This window comes from Prionailurus viverrinus, chromosome D2 (assembly GCF_022837055.1).
Source record: "Prionailurus viverrinus isolate Anna chromosome D2, UM_Priviv_1.0, whole genome shotgun sequence".
In the NCBI taxonomy this organism is placed as follows: domain Eukaryota; kingdom Metazoa; phylum Chordata; class Mammalia; order Carnivora; family Felidae; genus Prionailurus; species Prionailurus viverrinus.
Genome location: NC_062571.1, coordinates 76,642,002 through 76,661,869, shown reverse-complemented (window position 1 = coordinate 76,661,869; position 19,868 = coordinate 76,642,002). Strand labels below are relative to the sequence as shown.

Sequence of the window (19,868 nt, the reverse complement as noted above, 5' to 3'; positions counted from 1 at the left end):
GATAAAATTAAACTTCTAATTATAAAACTGGCTTATGTTTCTTCTATGATTTTGCTATTCATATTTTCTAACACTTTTTTTATATTCCTTATTGATTTGAGTCCCTTTTATATTAAAGACATCAACTCTGACATATTTACAAATGTTTTCATTTCTTAATTTTTATACACAACCTTTTTTCATTATCTTTACACCTAAAAAGCTGTTCTTTACCCAGTATTAAATATTTATTAATTTTATCTTTGTGAATTTTTAAAAGCTTAACTCTACTGGAATTCACGCTGGTGTGTAGACTAAAAATACCCTGATTTCTTTTCAAAGAGTGTGCCAGAATCTCTATCAGGCAGTCCAAGTCTCAACATCTGCCAACACAGATGCCCCTCCAAGCAAAGAGCTCCAATCACCCATAACCCTTCACCTTGACCTCAAATGAACAGACCACAATTTTGTGACTCTATCCTTTGGGACCAAATGAGCTATAGCAATAAGAAAGAGGAAACAAAGTTAGAGGTAAAGCAGTCAGGAACAGTTACACAGAAGAAGCGGAACTTGAAGCATAAGTAAAGCAGCAAAAAAAATAAATAAATAGATAACGCAGAGGAAAGTGCAAAGTTTGTTCTGGAATGTGTCCCTTCACTGGAGAAATGCTTATCAAGTACCTGCCAGGGACCAGGCACTGTACCAGGCTACATAGGTAGATATAAAAATAAAGGAACAAGCTGTCTAGAACAGAAGACCAATGGCGTGGTGACGATGTGGATTGATAAGACTGGAAAAAGTAAAGTGAGGCCAATTGTGGCGAGATGTGAATAAAAAACTAATGAGCGTGTGCTTCCTGGAGACCAGGGCAGGCAGATAATGGCATAAATAAAACAAGACTGCAGCCAGGGATTAGCTGACAGTATTGACAGGAGGCGGAGACTGAGAGTAGGGAAAGGAACAACTAGATGATTGTTGCAAGGGTCTTAGCCGGACGGGACCTGGAGCTACATAGCTTGAGGGTGGGGTGGACAGTAAGTGAGGACTGCGCAGGAGGTTAACAGAAAACACCTCAAAGAAAGCCAGGGAAGGATGGGAAAATAGTAAGTAAAAAAAGACATTGAAACAGCTCTTCTGAGTGGGAGAAGAAGGAGAGGGGGCAGGGCAGAAAGGACAGGGTATACAACAGCTGGAAGAAAAGGTCGGTGAGAACCTCCTAATTCAATACCCTTTTCCATCTTTGGCATTTTGAACCACAAGAACACATTAGCCATTCAAGAAAATTTTAACTTAAAAAAAAAAAAACTGGAAAAACTATAAGGATGACCACATTTTGTGCTCTAATGACTGAAAATAGTCACAGATAATCTTTGCGATCCAGAGAGAGCCAGTTAAACCCGTTAAGACTGAGTTCCTTGGGAACGCAAGCTGGTGCAGCCACTCTGGAAAACAGCATGGAGGTTCCTCAAAAAACTAAAAATAGAACTACCCTATGACCCAGCAGTTGCACTACTAGGCATTTATTCACAGGATACGGGCGTGCTGTTTCAAAGGGACATGTGCACCCCAAGTTTATAGCAGCACTATCAACAATAGCCAAAGTATGGAAAGAACCCAAATGTCCATCGATGGATGAATGGATAAAGAAGATGTGGTATATATATACAATGGGGTATTACTCGGCAATCAAAAAGAATGAAATCTTGCCATTTGCAACTATGTAGATGGAACTGAGGGTATTCTGCTAAGTGAAATTAGTCAGAGAAAGACAAAAATCATATGACTTCACTCCTATGAGGACTTTAAGAGACAAAACAGATGAACATAAGGGAAGGGAAACAAAAATAATATAAAAACAGGGAGGGGGACAAAACAGAAGAGACTCAAATATGGAGAACAAACTGAGGGTTACTGGAGGGGTGATGGGAGGGGGGATGGGCTAAATGGGTAAGGGGCACTAAGGAATCTACTCCTGAAATCACTGTTGCACGATATGCTAATTAACTTGTATGTAAATTTTTTTTTCAACATTTATTTATTTTGGGACAGAGAGAGACAGAGCATGAACGGGGGAGGGGCAGAGAGAGAGGGAGACACAGAATCGGAAACAGGCTCCAGGCTCTGAGCCATCAGCCCAGAGCCTGACTCGGGGCTCAAACTCACGGACCGCGAGATCATGACCTGGCTGAAGTCGGACGCTTAACCGACTGCGCCACCCAGGCGCCCCTGTATGTAAATTTTTAAAAATAAAAAAATAAAATTAAAAAAAAAAAAACAACACTGAGTTCCTAATGTAATAATCAAGGAGAAATAAGAACCAGAGGAGATATTCAAGGAGGAAAAGAAAACAGAAGATGATGAAATCAAAGTACAGGTGTAAAAGTTGCCCTTGGAAAGGAAGGTCACTACCTTTCTCTAAGTCTGGGAGAAGGTGAAAAGCTAAATATAGCACTGGAGAAGCAGCAAATGAATAGATCAGATGGCCTTGACTCAGTAAAAGCAGGAGTCAAAGTCATCTTTGCTTTAGCAGGGGGGAGGGAAGTTCGGAGGGAGATGGAGAGGGGCACCAGAGGCTTGGCTTGGTGAAGGGAATCCAGAAAGTCAATTTTTAAATGTTTTATGTGTGCATGAAACTCAGTGTTTTCAAGAAAAAAAGGTGTCAATCCATTAGTGGGTCATGAAATCAATTTTGTATAATGAGATCAACATTAACATCAATGAAACTGAACAGAACAGAAAATAGGGAAATTGCACCAGGTAAAGAGAAACATTTCATGAAACTTTTGTTTCTGGTACACACATATAAGTATGTGCTCACTAGGTCATAATTTAACAAGTGTTCCTTATTATGGATCTCAAACATTTGAGCATACTATTTAACCTTAGGGTGAGGATTCATTACATCAACTTTGTTGATTATTTTGCCCAACTCGTGTATGTACTAATATTTTTGATTGTTTCACCAAAAAGTTTTTGAGAGAGGGCTTATTTTTATAACCTTATACTTTGTGTATATTTTTCCATTTTTCCCTTAGTTTTTTTTTTTCACATTTTGAGACTGTGCTGTCAGGCAGATACACATTCAGGATTATTACACCTTCCCTGGTGAACTGCTGTTTATCAGGATGTAATAACGGCCTTTATTTTAAATGTTTATTATTTTTGAGAGAGTGAGTGCATGCACACACAAGCAGGGGAAGGCAGAGTAGGGGGAGACAGAGGATCTGAAGCGAGCTCTGCACTGACAGCAGAGAGCCTGATGGAGGGCTCAAACTCACGAACCATGAAATCATGACCTGAGCTGAAGTCGGACACTCAATTGACTGAGCCACCCAGGCACCCACCTGCCTTTATTTTAAATGTTGCCCTTTGCCCTAAAATCTGGTTTGTCTAACATTAATATTATGAAAGAAATTACAGCAGGTATTAGAAAAGCATAAATATGAACATCAATAATCCGAACGTATCACTTCCACTCCTCCAGCCTTAGGGACAAAGTCCAAATTCCTCAGAAAGGGCTGCAGGGGCTGGTCTGGCTGGTGTCTACCCTCCTCTTGCCCCCTCCCTACCCCCCAGCACCCTGGCCTTCCCGCAACCACCCAGAAGTGTGTGCAGGCTGGGTCTGGAATGCTGCTCCACACCCACTTCTGCCTGCTTTTCATTCCAGACTTAGAACAAGAGTCACTGGTGTTCCCTGACACAATGCCCACTCCACCCCCCAGGAGAACTGATTAGGCACTCTTTTGTGGCCTCCTGAACCCTGTGCTTATTTCTATCATGGCACCTTATTTTGGTCTAATGCATCTGATTACTGACTTCCCTATCTCCCTGAACACGAAGTTCACGGAGACCTAGTCTCATCTAGCTTTATGTCCCCAATACACGGTACACAGCAGGTTCCAAAATGCTGAATGGACAAATGAAGGAAGATACAGCGTGGAATGGAGAGGCAAGTTGAGGTCAGGTAACTTACACTGAATCACACAGTGATTCACTACTTAAAGTGGCAAAGTTAAAGTCACTTGGTCTATTTCAGATAAAGATATCAGGGCTGACTGTACCAAATACAACACAGACTTGTCAAAATCAGAATACCACTTCCCACTTAGTGCAGGGCTCTTTTTTAATGTACCTCTAACACCGTAAGTTTCCCTACAAGACGTTCTTGAGTGTAATACCCTCACTTTACATTGGAACAGGCCTTTCAGCTCACCAACATCATTCCAGCTGCACAAGTCAGAACCTGGGAGTCATCCAAAATGTTTTTCTTCCACCCCAAGTCCTATCGATTTACTCCTCAATATCTGATGAATGTTTCACTTGTCTCCAACCCCACTGCCATGATCCTTGTCCAGGCCAAGACCTCCCCCATCTAGATCATTAAAAACGCTCTCATCAGCGGTGCATCTGACAGGCTGCTTCACACATAACAAGCATGCAAATATTTACTGAATGTGGTGAGGACTCTAGATAGTTTGGTACTGTGGGGCAGAGAGCTGTAAGTTGGGGGTGGACAACAGAGAGTAAATGCAGGGGTCATTCCATCCAGATGGGGCAGATTTGCATTGGAGATTGAATGTTAGGACCAGCGTGGAGAGGATGGACATGAGAGGACGGGCCTACAGCCAGAGATCCAGGTGACAGGACAGGGCCAGGTGCACAAGAGCAGCCTGGGCAGACACCGGAACCAGGAGATGAGACAGAGTCCAGAGATGCGGGCACGATGAGGTAACGCCTGTGCTCCGTGCCCCAGGGGAAGAGTCTCAGCTCCACAGCTGTCTCTGAACCCCTCTCAGCAATAACTCCTCTGCTGTCAATGGAAATCCCATCCAACTTGTAGGGTACTTAATAAGGATCAAATGAGAGAGAATCATGAGAAAGCATCCAACACAACGTCTGGCACATCAACATTCAATAACTTTTAGCTCGAGTCGGGAAATGTAAGTGTTTAAAATTCCAGGTTCCTACCACTCAAATAGTTCCATAGATTATTTCAAGGTATACATATGGTTTGTTGTTGTTTTTTTTTTTTTTTTAAAGAGGAAAAGCAAAAAGGAAAAAAAAAAAAAAACTTCAAAGTTTTTACTTATTAAATCTTATGGTAGGACCAGAATTCCCAAAAGCCTTCTCAGAGTAATGAACATTTTATGAGAATATAGCAATGCCTAGATACGCCCCCAGAATCCTGTTTCCTCAGAACATGAAACACGCAGCTCACAACTGGGTGTCCGGCCTCAGTCCCAGCAACCCAGTTTGGGTCCAAATGGCAAATTGAGCACCAGGGCCAACTTCCTCCCTTTCCTAAATCCTCTACACAGGACAGAGGGAGAATCTACAAGAGGTAAAAACCTAACAAAGGGGTAAAAACATGCTTGGGAAAAAGACATGAATATTGGTACACTTTCCTTATGTATGTGAAAATAAGTACTGGGTCCTAAGTCATAAAAAAACACAGAAAAATATAAATAGAATGTATTGTATAACTTTTCATCAGCAACAGAAAGACACCTGACAAAAATTCAAGCTATCCGATGGAAGACAGGAAAAAGTGGGAGGAAAAAGAAAAAACAAAACCACATGTACATAATGGGAAACATAAAAAGGTAGAAATAACTCCTAATAATAATTATAATAATCTATATAATAATTGTATATTATATATTATATAATTAAATAACATTATAATAAATGTATAGGTTATTTTTTAAATTTTATTCATTTTTGAGAAAGAGCATGAGTGGGGGAGGGGCAGAGAGCAAGAGCGGCACAGACTCCAAAGTAGGCTCCAGGCTCCAAGCTGTCAGCACAGTGCTCAACGTGGGACTCGAACCTACAAACTGTGAGATCATGACCTCAGCAGAAGTCAGACGCTTAACCGACTGAGCCACTCAGGTGAAAATGTATCATTTCAACTAACCAATTAAAGGGCCAATTGTTAAGTTTCAACTTACCAGTTTATTAATTCTATGCCTATTTGCCACTGGTAGCAGGCACTCATTTAATAGTTATTGAACCAAATGAATAAATAAGTAAAAGCAAGTGTGAAAGATTGAAGTGGAAAATGGATTTCTCCTACCAACTTTATCTTCAATGTTATTTCAGTATTATCTTCAGTGACATTTAGGGGCGCCTGGGTGGCGCAGTTGGTTAAGCGTCCAACTTCAGCCAGGTCACAATCTCGCGCTCCGTGAGTTCGAGCCCCGCGTCAGGCTCTGGGCTGATGGCTCAGAGCCTGGAGCCTGTTTCCGATTCTGTGTCTCCCTCTCTCTCTGCCCCTCCCCCGTTCATGCTCTGTCTCTCTCTGTCCCAAAAATAAATAAACGCTGAAAAAAAAAATTTAAAAAGACTAACATTTGTTTTTACCATATTTAGTTAGTTAGTTTTGAGGGGTGGAGGGGAGGGGCAGAGAGAGGAGAGAGAGAGAATCCCAAGCAGGCTCCATGCTCAGCTCAGGAGCTCAGTTTCACGACCTGAGCCAAAATCAAGAGTTGAATGCTTAACCGACTAAGCTGCCCAGGCACCCCTGTTTATACTGTTTTTAAAGGAAGTCCCCAGGGGTGCCTGGGTGGCTCAGTCGGTTGGGCGGCCGACTTCGGCTCAGGTCACGATCTCGCGGTCCGTGAGTTCGAGCCCCACGTCGGGCTCTGTGCTGACAGCTCAGAGCCTGGAGCCTGTTTCGGATTCTGTGTCTCCCTCTCTCTGACCCTCCCCTGTTCATGCTCTGTCTCTCTCTGTCTCAAAAATAAATAAACGTTAAAAAAAAAAAATTAAAAAAAAAATAAAGGAAGTCCCCAAAAGACCAGCATTTTGCAATAGGCACTCTTAATACTAAAAGCATTTACTTTTCAATAAATATAATAATGCAGGTGTGATTTCTCACAATGGAGACTCGCCTGAAAATTCGAGGAAACTTTAAGCTAACTTAAAATGGCTTCCCTTGCCAACGTACAGATGAGACAAAACAACAGAGGAAGGCCTAAAGAGGCAATGTACCTGGCACAAGAGGGGAGCTCAGTATGTCTTTAAAACTGCTGGGACTCTGCCGCCTGGTAGGGTACCTTGCACACAGTTCACTTCAAAATGTGTGTGTGTTTAACCTGTCACTCTTCACTAAGGAAATAAAAGTTGGCATTAGCAGAAGTCTGCTTGTACAGAGGACACATGTAGATGACATTAATCTAAGCATATGTAGCAACTACACTCGGTAATGGACATCCTATCACCAATATGAACGGCTACTCTGGAGGCAGAAGGCAATGGTATGGCAGAGAATATGACCAATGGGCCTCTACCACCCTTCCACAAAGAACAGCCATGTAACTGATGTGCTCCAACAGACTGCTTTCTAATCGCTCCTTCGAAAGGGATGGTCCAATGTGTCATACAAATTTGAAAGAGAAACATTTGAAATTTGCAAACAGGTTCTTAAATTTAGGAATTTCAAAGATAGTAGAGTTGCTTACAAATTGCAAAAGTATAGCACTTTTGAAATAACACCAAATTTAATGTAGTGGAATAATTAAAGTAACATACACCCAAAGATATTTGGGTATTTTGTCATAGCTCAATTGTTTGACCCATTAGGTCAACATTTCCACTCTTATTTCAGGCCCCTTTGGCAGCACATGGCTTCTATTTTCACATGCCCTCCTCTTCCTGGTATACAGAAAACAAGTGATTAACTACTGTATGCCTGCAGAGAGCATGAGTCATTCATTCCAAGAGCCCAGAGAGCCTGGCGCTCCCTCAGCCCTGGCTAGAGAAGCCTGGGTGTCACACATCTACTAACGTTTATAGGCAGTTTCACTTGTGTCTTTAAGAAAAAGAATAGGGGCGCCTGGGTGGCGCAGTCGGTTAAGCGTCCGACTTCAGCCAGGTCACGATCTCGCGGTCCGTGAGTTCGAGCCCCGCGTCGGGCTCTGGGCTGATGGCTCAGAGCCTGGAGCCAGCTTCCGATTCTGTGTCTCCCTCTCTCTCTGCCCCTCCCCCGTTCATGCTCTGTCTCTCTCTGTCCCAAAAATAAATAAATGTTGAAAAAAAAATTAAAAAAAAAAAAAAGAAAAAATAAATAAGGTATGAGGGTATGCATAAATAATCAGACCCAAGTTTCATTTCCTGCTAAAGACAAAGGATATTACTGCTCTGAAAGACAATCACCAATACCAAAGTCAGATGAGGAAAAGGGTTCTACAATGAGGAACTGAAAGTTCCCATCAGTAGCTCATCCATGCCTCAGTTCTCAGAATGATGCAAGGAAACAGGTTAGGGAATAATTTCACTCAGGTGCCATCTTAGAAATGCAAAGTTGGATACACGTTTCTTTGAACTAATGGTAATTATTTTCCAGCATTAAGCAAGCTAAAGAGCTAACCCAATTTAGAAGTTCCAGCAGCTGGTGATTTCCCCATGTGAACTCCCAACTCACTGGTTACTGACCCTGGCTTCTCATTGAGAAAATGTGGATGCCTGGGCCCCACCCCTTCAGAGGGTCTGACTCGGTTGGTCAGGGTGGGGCCCTGGCATAGGTATTTTGTTAATCTCCCCTAAATGATTCTAATGTACTGGCCGATTGAGAATTACTCGTCTAAGGGATTATAGGTTACTGGGTGGAACCTGCATTAGTAATTTTATTCTATCAATCACTTTGATTCATAGAGGATGCCTGTGCCATGTAGGACTTTAAATACTTCCATGAAATAAAGTACGGCTTAGGATTCTCTCTCTCTCTCTCTCTCTCTCTCTCTCTCTCTCTCTCTCTGCCCCTTCCTGCTCGTGTGCATGTGCGAGCCCGCTGTGCTCTCTCACTCTCTCCCAAAATAAACAGACTTAAAAAAAAAAAAAATGTTTCAAAAAATTACCCATATACTTAAAAGATGAGAGACACTACTTAGGAAAGGGATCTTAAGAATTTTCAGACTTTTCTATTAAAACGGGGATCTAATTATGGTGCAGCAACAGAGCCACAAAGTTTTGACCATGATCATGAAGGGTATCAGAAATTGTTTTTTAAACTCTACCAATAACCAATCAAAAAACTGTTATGATTCTCTGACACGTAAAGTCCCAGTTGTCCCATCTCAAGAGAAGGCCAGTGCACATCGAAAAAGAACAGAGGACAATAAAAGGGAAAAAAAAACAACTTTTTTGTGTGTGAAAGGTCAGACAATGTAATCAGGTCATGGGAGGACCTGCTGGAAATGTATAGAATTATGAAAGGTGTGGACTTCACAGTGCATTCAGAATACCAGCACAGGAGATACATGTCTAAAAGACCTGGTCTGATACATGTCTAAGATACCTGGTTTGAGAATAAATGAAGGCAAGTACAGCTTAAATTGCAATTTTCCAAACTCATTACCTTAAGAAGCTGACGATATGATCAGGTCAAATAAGGATTAGATAAATCCTTGAACAGTAAACTCATAATGCGTTACCCAAGGAACAGCATTGTGTTGGGTGGGATAGACCCCTCACCTTCTGTGCTCCCCAAAACAGTTCTTTGATAGATCTTTCAGAAATGGGATCCTGAAAGCTAAATCAGAGCTAATAATTGGTATTTTCTTTCCTCATCTTATTTCTTTAAAAAAAATTTTTTTAATGTTTATTTCTGAGAGAGAGAGAGAGAGAGAGACAGAGACAGAGCATGAGCAGGGGAGGGGCAGAGAGAAAGGGAGACAGAATCCGAAGCAGGCTCCATCCAGGCTCTGAGCTGTCAGCACAGAGCCCGACACAGGGCTCGAACTCGTGAACTGCCAGATCATAACCTGAGCCCAACAACTGAGCCACCCAGGCACCCATTCTTCCCTCATTTTAGAGCTCTTAACCAAGATGCATAAAATTAGCACTTCAATTATTAAATAGACACAACCTTTCTCCCAGCTGGTGTTTAAATAATTTCCTGGCTTTTCCTGGAAAGTTTGTTCAAAGCTGACCCCTTCCATCTAGGATGGTCTGTGTCATTCTCCCCCCCACAGGCCCTCACCAACAAAAAGCTCCGCCTTCAAACCCACCATCAGATCTAGGATTTGCCACCTTAGCTGGCCTCAAATGAACTGCTTCTAGATCAAAAAACAAAGACACAGCAGAGTGTCTGTGGGTGGGAGGTAGGGGGGGGAGCCCGGACTACTTCAGTCTGGCCATTATCAACTTTTTTTTAGATATCCAATTAGAACGCAGTGTGCTTACAAAGCATGAAGTCTGGCCAGGAAATAAAGTCCATAGCAGTCTACTAAGGTATACAGCCAGTTTCTTCCAGGGCTTCCCACTTTTATAGGAGACATACAATCAGACTATTTACAGCTGGTAGAAACTTCACAGAACCAAATAAAAGGGCACCGTTCTTCCTATTCCTTTTACTAGGAAGAAAAACAGATTTTCACCATCTTGTGGGGAAAAAAAAAAAGACAACACTAAAACCTCGAACTTCAATACCCAACTCAAGCCTCCCACAGAGCTGGGCCGTACATCTCTGTCACAGAGCCTGTCACTCTAGAATCCTGTGTGTCTCTCCCTCATTGGACCATACCCTCGGCTAAGGTATAGCATTTTATCCATCTTTTTCTTTGGCACAGTGTCCAGTAGACAGGTCTTCAATAAATGTTGAGAGAATAAATAACTTCACAGAATTTCAGACTTAATATAATTTGGAAGGAGACAAAAAGAATGCTAAATTAGAGGGGGAAAAGTGAGGCTGCTTCTCTGCGAGAAGGGAATACAGATGGTCCCCCACTCACGACGGTCCAATTTACGACTTTGACTTTACAATGGTGCAAAAGCAATATACATGCAGTAGAAACTGTATTTTAAATTTCGATCCCCCCCCCCCCCCCACCCTGGGCTAGTGTTACACAATACCATACCCTCAGGCTGCTGGGCAGTCACGGGTACCTGTAGCTCCCAGTCAGCCACGTGACCCCACAGGTAAACAACCCACACCCGAAACAACCATCCTGTACCCATACAGCCATTCTGTCTTCACTTTCAGTATAGTATTCAACAAATTACAGGAGATATTCAACACCTGATCATAAAATAGGCTTTTCGTCAGAGGATTTGTGCCCAACTGTAGGCTAACTAAAGTGTCCTGAGCATGTTCAAGGTAGGCTAGGCTATGTTTGGTAGGCTAGGTATATTAAATGCGCTTTCGACTTATGGTATTTTCAGCTTATGAGGGGTGATCAGGACGTAACCCCATTGTAAATCAAGGGAGATGTGCACTGTAAAGAGGTAAAGGGGGATAAATGTAACAGCTACTAGAAAGAATCGAATCCTGGAGCTCAGGAAGTACCCAGAAGGGACAGTAGCAAACTATTACTCTATTCAACAATTTGTTCTGTCTCCTGAGGGTCTGAAATAGGGAGAAGAACGTTTATACTTGGCATAAAAACGAAGTATAATGATACTCAGAAGCATCATTAATATCATACATGCAGACTACTGAAATTAAAAACATTATGGCAATGTTTAAAATTTCCTAATATTTCAGATCCTGTGACTGTTTCAAATTGTAGACACTGACCATGGCAGAAACTGTGAAATTTGAAGTTTGGTGTAAATGAAAAGCTGTTTCAAAGAATAAGATTCATAGGGGCGCCTGGGTGGCTCAGTCAGTTAAGCATCGGACTTCAGCTCAGGTCATGATCTCACAGTCCGTTGAGTTCGAGCCCCGCGTCGGGCTCTGTGCTGACAGCTCAGAGCCTGGAGCCTGCTTTGGATTCTGTGTCTCCCTCTCTCTCTGCCCCTCCCCTGCTCATGCTCTGTCTCTGTCTCAAAAATAAATAAAAACATTACAAAAAAAAAAAAATTTTTTAAGTAAGATTCATAAAGAAAATGTATTTTTAAATATCCCACTATAAAGTTAAAGAAATGCCTGGTTAAAGTTGAATCGACCTGAGATAAAATGAATTACCTTAAAAGAAATAACAACAAGAAACACTGACCTAAAATCAACCTGTATTTCATTCAACCAGGCTTACCAAAGAAAGCAACCAGGAGTGGATGCTTTTTTGTGAATGAGAGCAGTTTCTTTAAGGGTCTCACAGCAACCGGAAAATGAGTCATCCTAACAGAGCACGAGATTTAATTAAGATCTTACCAGTATGTGTTGTGATAGTACTATAATGCTAAACGTTCAGGGTTTATCATCAGTTGAAAAATACTATTAATGCATTATTACTTAACATATTATCAACAGCTACTGATGATTTAAAAAATGTATTATTTCTCTATTTTGTTAAACATACTCCAAATGTTCTTCTCAGTTCAATTATGGTCGGTTAATACATAATGATTATAACTCAGACTTGCTAACAGGTAATTGTTAGAGGTTCTAGGACATTGCTGTCACTTCTCAGGACTTGTGTTTGCAAAACTAGATTTTTAAAAGTTATATTTTAAAACATTTGAACACGGCATCTTGGATGGCACAGCCGGTCAAGCATCCAACTTCAGCTCAGGTCATGATCTCGCGGTTCCTGGGTTCAAGCCCCGCGTGGGACTCTGTGGTGACGGCTCGGAGCCTGGAGCCTGCTTCAGATTTTGTGTCTCCCTCTCTGTGTCCCTCCCCTGCTCACGCTCACTCTCTCTCTCTTTCAAAAATAAACATTAAAAAAATTTTTTGAACAGAAATAGAACAGTTTACAGTTTACTCATAGAGAGATACTGCTTACAAAGACCCAACACATTTAAACCCCCATGAAACCACACCAAAGTTAGCCTATGGCTCTGAGAATCCACTCAACAGCACAAACTAGTTTGATTTGCTAATAGTCTAGTATCTATCTGCAAATACATCACCTAATTTTGTCTCGTCTGTGCTGCCAAAGCAAGGACAACCCGATTTTGTCATAAATCACAAGGACCAAAATTAGCAACAAGCGATTTGTGGTTTTTGCATAATGGCCAGTTCAAGAAAAATTAAAATGTCTTCACATCCCATTTATTTTCATTCAAAGACAGAAGAGATTTATTGAATTCCAGACTTAAAAGTCCGATTCCTCCCTTCATGAATAAAATGACAATGAGAAATTAGCACGTTTTTTGTTGTTTTTGCTGTTGTCAAGACAGGCAGTGTTCTAGTCTTCTGTTCCTATCTTCTCCATTTAATCTTCCCAACAGACCCTTTGTTGCTCGGGGTACCCAGGGTTGACCAGGGACCAGAATCCTTTCAATTCATTCAATATAGTTTTTACAGAAGACCTGCTATGGGCCAGGTGCTAGAGAAATAACTATAAATCTACACCTCCTTTTTTTTTTTTTAATATTTATATTTTGGGAAAGCACAAGTAGGGGAGGGGCAGAAGAGAGGTGGGGACAGAGGATCTGAAGTGAGCTCTGTGCTGACAGGCTGACAGCAGCGAGCCTGATGTGGGGATTGAATTCACAAACTGCTAGATCATGACCTGAGCAGAAGTCAGATGTTTGACCGACTGAGCCACCCAGGTGCCTCCAACATGTCCTTCTTCTTTGGGCTGAGTTATTAGCCTGGGAAGTTAGGACAAAGGGGAGTCAAGCTGCTGGGCATCGGGGAGCAGCACCAATGCAACCAAATTTCTCAAAAACCAAGCTGTCTGGGCTCCCTGGTTTCTGGCACCTGAATGCTCTAGCCTAAAAGGCCTTGAGACTGCCTCTCCTGAAACCAGCCTTTGGCAAGTCCTGGCCTCTGCTGGCTAAGGCCTGGTCACAGCCCAAGCATCTGGGAACCAGGGACTCTACAGAGGTTCTTCCCCTCTTTGAAGGTGGCTGCCCCGAAGACGTTTTCTCCTCCACTCCCTCTCTGCTCTGCGTGCTCTGAAAGGATGCCTGTGAAATTGGATCTAGGACTCCTGACAGCAGACTGGGAAAGGCTTCAGGTTGCTCATCACTGGCTGAAATAGTTCCCATCCAGTACATATCGATGTTTCTGCTCAAAGATCTACCCTGTATCTATTCCCTGCCCAAAATGCAGATGTTCTAAGAACCGAAGAGAAACCTGATAAACGGACCCTAACTGGAAAAACAATTAGTCAATTATATAACAATGTTCCCTGTACTACATGAACTAATTCTGCTACAAGGAGTCAGGGCAGGGGTAGGATCAAAGACTGACCAGTAGTCCCAGTTATCAGCCTTTCATTCTACATAGATCCTTTCTCAATGTGCATGCTCTGACATGTGAGGCTCTTTTACTCTCTACATACGCTACCCTATAATGATTATGATAGCGAAAGATACATTCCAGATATTACCATTAAAATATAAATCCTATAACTGTAGTCAAGAAGGTAGAAAGGTTTATAAAACATTTTTGTCAATACTGGGGAAAATTTGGCTTTACAGTCATATACTGGGTTAGAAGCCTAACTCTCTTACTCTTTGAACTTGGACAAATTCATTCTCTGTGCTTCAGTTTCCTCACCTATGAAATGAGGATAATAATAAACCCTCCTCCTGATGTTTATTGTGGGGATGAAATAAAACAGTACGTGTTAAGGGCTCAGAACACTATCTGATTCAGAAAAATGCTTAATAAATAAAAGCTGTTACTATTACTATGATTAATCTCGGTTGACAATGTAGACAACAAAATATGCACAAAAACTTCCCACAATCTATAAAACTTGATTGCAAAGGTCATCAGTCACCTTAGAAAAACTAGGTTTTTTTAAGCTAAAGAAGTGGGGGAGTAGAAACAGCGGTCTTTTCTATCTTGCACGCATAAATGTTCATAAAAATAAATGTACAATCTAACTGCTAGCTTGTTAGAAATATAAAATACGGGAGAAAAGGGGTTTGGGGTATAAAACTGATAAACGGCTTAAAGGAAACTGAAGACTAAAGACACCAGGAAAAAGCCTAGTTATTCAACAAAATGGTTAAAATATTTTTACAACAGATTTAATAATCCAATTTTAAATCAAAATGCCCAATTACATTTTGTCGTGGTAATTTGTGAATTTTTAGTAAACGTGGTGTTTAAAAAAGATAAAGTTCAAAAATCTTTTTTTTCCCAAGTAAACAGCAAATGACACTAAAAAACTCTAAATAAACTGAATACAGTTTCATAAAATACGATTCCTGAAAAGAGATAAAAGTTCTATGTTATTTCAATTCCAGAGCTACAATTTCTCATTCAAAAAAAGTTAACTTCATATGGCATACTAAAAATAACTTTCATCAAAAAATAACTCGACAAAGAACAGGAACACTTTTAAACGTTTCTGTGAATTCTGAGAGCCACTATCCCCTCCAAAAAAAAATGTTCTCTGGTATTCATTAGAGTATCATAACTATAAATATAGTTTACAGGCTTATGAATGTTATGTATATGACAGATGCTCGCTCTCATCTTTTCATGGTCACTCAGTCTCAGAATAGAATGAACCAATACTCAGCAGGAAATTACATAACACCCGTCATATCAGACAAAGCCACAAGGCTAGTAGCAGCAATGTTTAAGACTAAAGAGATAAGACCTTATCACCCTTCCCCAATAGTAGACTGTTTTATATTCCTTTTTTTAAGTCTTTAAATTATAATCCTTATTCTCAGATAGTAAAACACCACTCTAGGAAGATTAGTGAATATTCACACGGAGCTTTATCATTTTCCCTGGCAGAACATAAGACAATCTCTGGTAGTCATTACCTTGCAAGACAAAAGCATCCACCAAAAAGCAGTTGCTATGTATGAATACAGACTCCTCACTACCCTTAAAAAAGTGGAAACACCAGAAAAATTAAAAAATGACAGCACTCAAGTGTTTAGCTAGAAGAAAAAACTGAAAAATTTAAGCAATGTTAAGAAAATAGGGAATACTACCACAGGGATTAAAAAAAAAAAAAAAGGTGATACTAAATCAGGTAGAAAAATAACACAAGTGGAAATACACCTTTTCTCGTGGTTATTTCATCACCCTGCTGGACAGAGATTTTCTGCCCCAATTAGAAGATATTCAAAACAGGGCTTAAAATGAACATTAAGCATAACACAACATCCTATTTTTATGGCAATGATATCACTGAGAGAAAACCCGGACTTTATTTTTTTTAATTTTTTTTTTAATATATGAAAACCCGGACTTTAGCTCAACTCAACCAAAAATGCCTTCTTCATCCTAACTACTCTAAAGCCCACATTCCAAGATGAGTAAAGTCCTTGCCTTGGGGAATACGCTGTCCAATAGGAAAGAAGTAAGCAAAGTACTACCATGTGAGGCAGTATGGGCTATAATCAAAGTGTGTACTAAGTGTATAAAGCACCTAGAAACACAATAAAGGTGACCAGTAATTCTGCCCCAGGGATGTGGGCCTGGGTGAGCACAGCGGGGAGGCGGTATCTGAGCAGGGACTTAACAGAATAAATGAGGCAGGAAAAGGGGCTGACAAACATTCCAGGCCAAGGAAATGGTCGTTTAACTTTAAATATCAATACAGATTCTTTTGATGTCTCTAGGAAAAAGACAGGTCCCGTTTCAGGTGGTTCAATAGCCGAAAACAAAAACCACAATGCCCACAGGCTTTTTTTGGTTTTATAATACTGCCCTTTGGAAGAGAAAAAAGGAGTTGGCTAGTAACCCATTCAGTTAAATAGCCAATAGGAAGCAATGAAAGATTTTAAATGCTGTCATTACAAACAATAGCAAAGCTGTCCATAAAAGCAGAGGGAAAAGAGCCAATAAAATGAAGACAATATTAAATGATTCTATAGAAAAAGATCTGAAAAACTTATCCAATTAAAATACCATTATTAATAGCCATTCTTTAGAAAGGACCTTGAGTACTGGATAGGAAAAACTATTTGGAAAAGTTAAGTGCACGGGATTCTTTATTCACTGGCTACACTTGAACACACCTGAAGATCAAAACAAGCTGTTACTTCAAAAACATAATGGCCTCTTCCTTCCTCTAGATTTTTAGTCTCCTTCTGTCTGTGGTCTGCTATATCCTCAGAAGTGATATGAATTTAATTGCACAGACTACAGTCATTTTATTCAGGAAAAAAACTTTTAATTTGCCTTCTGATATGGACTTTGGATATATAAACAGTAATTCAAACCACATGGCTTAATACAAAATCTAGGCCCACATTACCCTGTGAATATTCATTAAAGGCTTACGCCTGTGACTCACTGAGCTTCTTGAGCTCAGAAGTAGGTGTTTCGGTAGCCTTCCACTGAAAGCATACAAGAAGAGTTGACTTACTTCACTTTGAGTAATTTATGCCCAAGCAACCATTAGGATTGGAGAGCCTCTTGTGCACAAGAAACAAACACAAACCAAAGAAAAGACAAATAATTCACTTAAAACCCCTCCTATTCTCAAGGCTTCCATGACCTTACTTCCTTGCATGCAATCCCACCAGCTTGGTTCACCTCTGTCCAATCTTAGAGGCCAACAGAAAGGAGAGACTAGCCCTAGAAATGGAAACAACCAAGTCCACCCTATTTATATAGGTCTCAATCCACTGCCCAAATTCACAGGTGACCACCTAGAGAGCTGTTTTTTATGAAACACATTAATTCTTGTCCTCCAAGATGTACACTGAACAAACACCGAACAAATTAGTGCTGTTTTAAACATATTTTATGTACAAGGACTCCAAAGCCCAACCCTCATTTTATAGTCCAGGAAATGCGCCACAGAAAACTGTTCTGCCGGATGAATTGGAGATGATCTCAAGTTCATCCAGTTGTAATAGCCAAGCCCTAAGAATCTAAAGGGTCGGCTGTTAGCCTGGAGAATTTTGCAATCTACCTTTCTTCAAGGGGCATTTGAAGCCTTACTCCAACTGGAGGGGCAGAGGGGTGGGAGGTGTTAGGCAAATGGTCAAATCAGAAAAAACACAGAAGAGAATGACTGGAGACTGGTCAAATTTATCCTGTCTACAGCAACTTCTGTCCCAAGATCATCAGGAACCTTATCTGAGTGTGGTAGTTTGTCTTTACTCTGAGTAGAGGAAATAAAATGTAATTGCAGGAAAATACAGCCAGAGCCTAGGAAAAAATAATAAGTTCTCCTTCACTGCTCTCACAAATCAACTAGCAGGCCCCCATAAGAAAGCAGTGGAACCTGCCAGAAAGCGTTCTGGCAGGCTCTCTCTGTGAGCCCAGGCAAGTCACTCAAGTTTCACACGTTGTCGTCTTCTCACCTGAAAAAGAGAATACCACCACCTGCTTTGTAAGGTTGTTGTGGGGAATGGGAATAACCTATTAAGGGAAAAGGTCCGAGGAAACCATGTTGTTATAAACACTAACAGCTGTCATGTGAAAAAGCTCATTTGGACCTTCTATACTTCTCAATTCATACCATGTAATTCTTGTCTACAATACACACAGAATTACAAATAAATTTTAAATGTTCTGGCTATTTCTTTAAAGAGCCCTGTCCTCTCACTTCTCCTAAAATGAAAGCTCTCGGAGGTTCTCAGGAAAAAATAACTGGGAACCTCAAAGGAGAGGTGCACTGAGATCCTCCCCCTCCCCCGCCCCCCAATAAAGGAAACCGCGTCCTGGACTGTCAGCTCTTTGAGGGCAGGGACTGCTCTATTTAACTCACCACTCTCAACTAACTTTCCTAACACAAACTCATCGCTGCAGACTTAGGCATCTCCTAACAGCTTATATGACACCCAAATGTGGCCCCACGACACATCCTGTATCACACAATACTGAGTCGTACAAAAGTATTAAAAGTTTAACATTACGATGCAGTTCAACCGTAACACTAAAATCAAAGAAAGGGTGCTTTAAATCGGGTGCTTACGAGGTAGGCAGAAGGAAGTCACACCTTTAACAAGAAAGGACCAGAAACACACAGACGTCAACAGGGAGTGAAGCTCCGGCAGGACGTTCCACTGAGCTGGTGCGTCGGTTCTGGTCTGAGATCCGGACGGGATCCGAACCCAGAACTTGTCTCAGAGAACGTGCCAGAACCGCTCCAGAGTGGAAGAGGCCTCTAAGGCCAGGCGCACCTCGCCCCAACTTTCCGACCCCGCGACTCAGCTCGGATCCGCTCCCCACCGGCAGCAGAGCGGATCTCGACGCGGAGGCGCGCTCGGAGGGACGAGGGTCGCCGGCCCTTTGTCCCCCGCGGAGGGGAAGGGGCGAGGCAAGCGCTCCCTCCCGCCAGGAAATAATGACAGCTCGTGCGCCTCCCCTCGCACCCGCCCCGCCCCGCCCCGCGCGCCTGAGCCGCAGTCGGCGGCCGCCGGGCTGCCCGCGGCTAGGGGCCCGGCCGCGCCCCCTCCTCGCCCCCCACCCCGCCCCGCCGCACCGGGCCCGAAGCCACCCCGCGCCGCCAGTCTCACCGGGTCGGAGCTGGAGGCCGCCGTCGCGGCGGCTGCACCACAGCGCGCGCTCGCCCTGCTGCAGGATGTAGTGGTCCTTGGCTTGGAAGAGCTCCATGCCGGCCCCAGGCGCCGAGGGAGGCAGCGGCGGCGGCCGGGCGCGCCCAGGTCTCCGCGGCCCCCGGCCCCGGCGGCGGCGACCCGCGGGGGGCGCGGGGGGCGTACTAGTCGACTGGGGCCGCCAGAACCCACGCCTCGAGGAACGGCGGCTGAGGGAACGCCCCGGCGGCCAGGCCCGCGGGAGAAGAACGCGCACCGGCGGCGGCCGCGGCGGTGGCCTTGGAGGCCTCTCCCTCGGCTCCGCCTCTTTCCCGGCCCCGCCTCTGGCACCTCCCCCGGCTCCAGGCTCCACCCTCTTTTTTGGCTCCTCCCCCGGCTTTTCCCAGGCTCCTCCTCCTCCCTGTCTCCGCCGCGCGCCTTTTCCCTCTCGGCTCCTCTTCCTGTCCCTTCCGCCGCCCTCTCCTCCAGCTTCTCCGGGGTTTCTTCTCCTGGCTCCTCCCCTCAGGCTCTTCCTTCTCCCTCCTCTCCCCCTCCTTCACCCCTCCGCCCGCTCTTCCCAGGCCCCT

General features: G+C 42.7%; 1 protein-coding gene across 4 annotated transcripts in view; it reads right to left on the bottom strand.

Moving 5' to 3' along the window:
• INPP5F (inositol polyphosphate-5-phosphatase F) overlaps positions 1–19,575 on the bottom strand; it is a 98,494-nt gene extending 78,919 nt beyond the window's left edge. For 3 of the 4 annotated variants that reach the window (XR_007145237.1, XM_047824638.1, XM_047824639.1), the window contains exon 1: positions 19,264–19,575. Coding sequence is in view for 3 of the 4 variants with exons in the window: in XM_047824638.1 (XP_047680594.1) it covers positions 19,264–19,360 (97 nt within the window). In the remaining variant the exon portion in view is untranslated. The remainder of the gene's footprint in view (positions 1–19,263) is intronic. The other variant, XM_047824637.1, reaches the window with a different exon arrangement.
• Between the last annotated feature and the right edge of the window lie 293 nt (positions 19,576–19,868).